This window comes from Chlorella variabilis (genome assembly GCF_000147415.1).
Source record: "Chlorella variabilis unplaced genomic scaffold CHLNCscaffold_8, whole genome shotgun sequence".
Classification (NCBI taxonomy): Eukaryota; Viridiplantae; Chlorophyta; class Trebouxiophyceae; order Chlorellales; family Chlorellaceae; genus Chlorella; species Chlorella variabilis.
In genome coordinates, this window is record NW_005435080.1 from 1178252 (window position 1) to 1178790 (window position 539).

The 539-nt window shown below is 64.0% G+C and overlaps 1 protein-coding gene across 1 annotated transcript in view; it reads left to right on the forward strand.

Moving 5' to 3' along the window:
* The window catches only part of CHLNCDRAFT_30844 (hypothetical protein), a 3028-nt gene that overhangs the window by 1243 nt on the left and 1246 nt on the right, over positions 1-539 (forward strand). Inside the window, exons 4-5 of the mRNA XM_005848260.1 lie at positions 64-242; positions 500-537. Coding sequence (XP_005848322.1) covers positions 64-242; positions 500-537 — 217 coding nt within the window. The remainder of the gene's footprint in view (positions 1-63; positions 243-499; positions 538-539) is intronic.

Here is a 539-nt window from a genome sequence, read left to right on the forward strand (position 1 = left end):
CCCCCACACACGCTCCCACACACACACACACACACACACACACACACACCGCCCCGCCTGCAGAGGAGATCAACAAGCGGCCCGACGAGTACTGGAGCCTGGTGATGGACATTGCGCGGCGCAACAACCTGAAGCGCGTGCTGCGCTGCACGCAGATCATGGGTCGCAGCGAGAACGACGACCTGTCGGCGGCCCAGATCTTCTACCCCATCATGCAGGCAGCAGATATCTTCTTCCTCAAGGTTTGGTGTGTGTGTGTGTGTGTGAGAGCATGTGTTGGGGATTTTGGGGAGGGGGCACGCGAGTGTCTGGTGGTGCAGATGGCGGATGGAGGAGCCAGGAAGGGGCGGCCTCGCACAGGGGGTGCAGCGCGGTGCCGCAAGCCGCCGCCGCAGCGGCGCGGACATGCAACTGGCAAGACAGGCTGCCAGCCCGGCCTTCTGGCTGCCCTCCCTCCTCCACCTCCTCCTCCGCCTCCTCCTTTCTTCCTTCTTTCCAGGCCGACATCTGCCAGCTGGGCATGGACCAGCGCAAGGGGT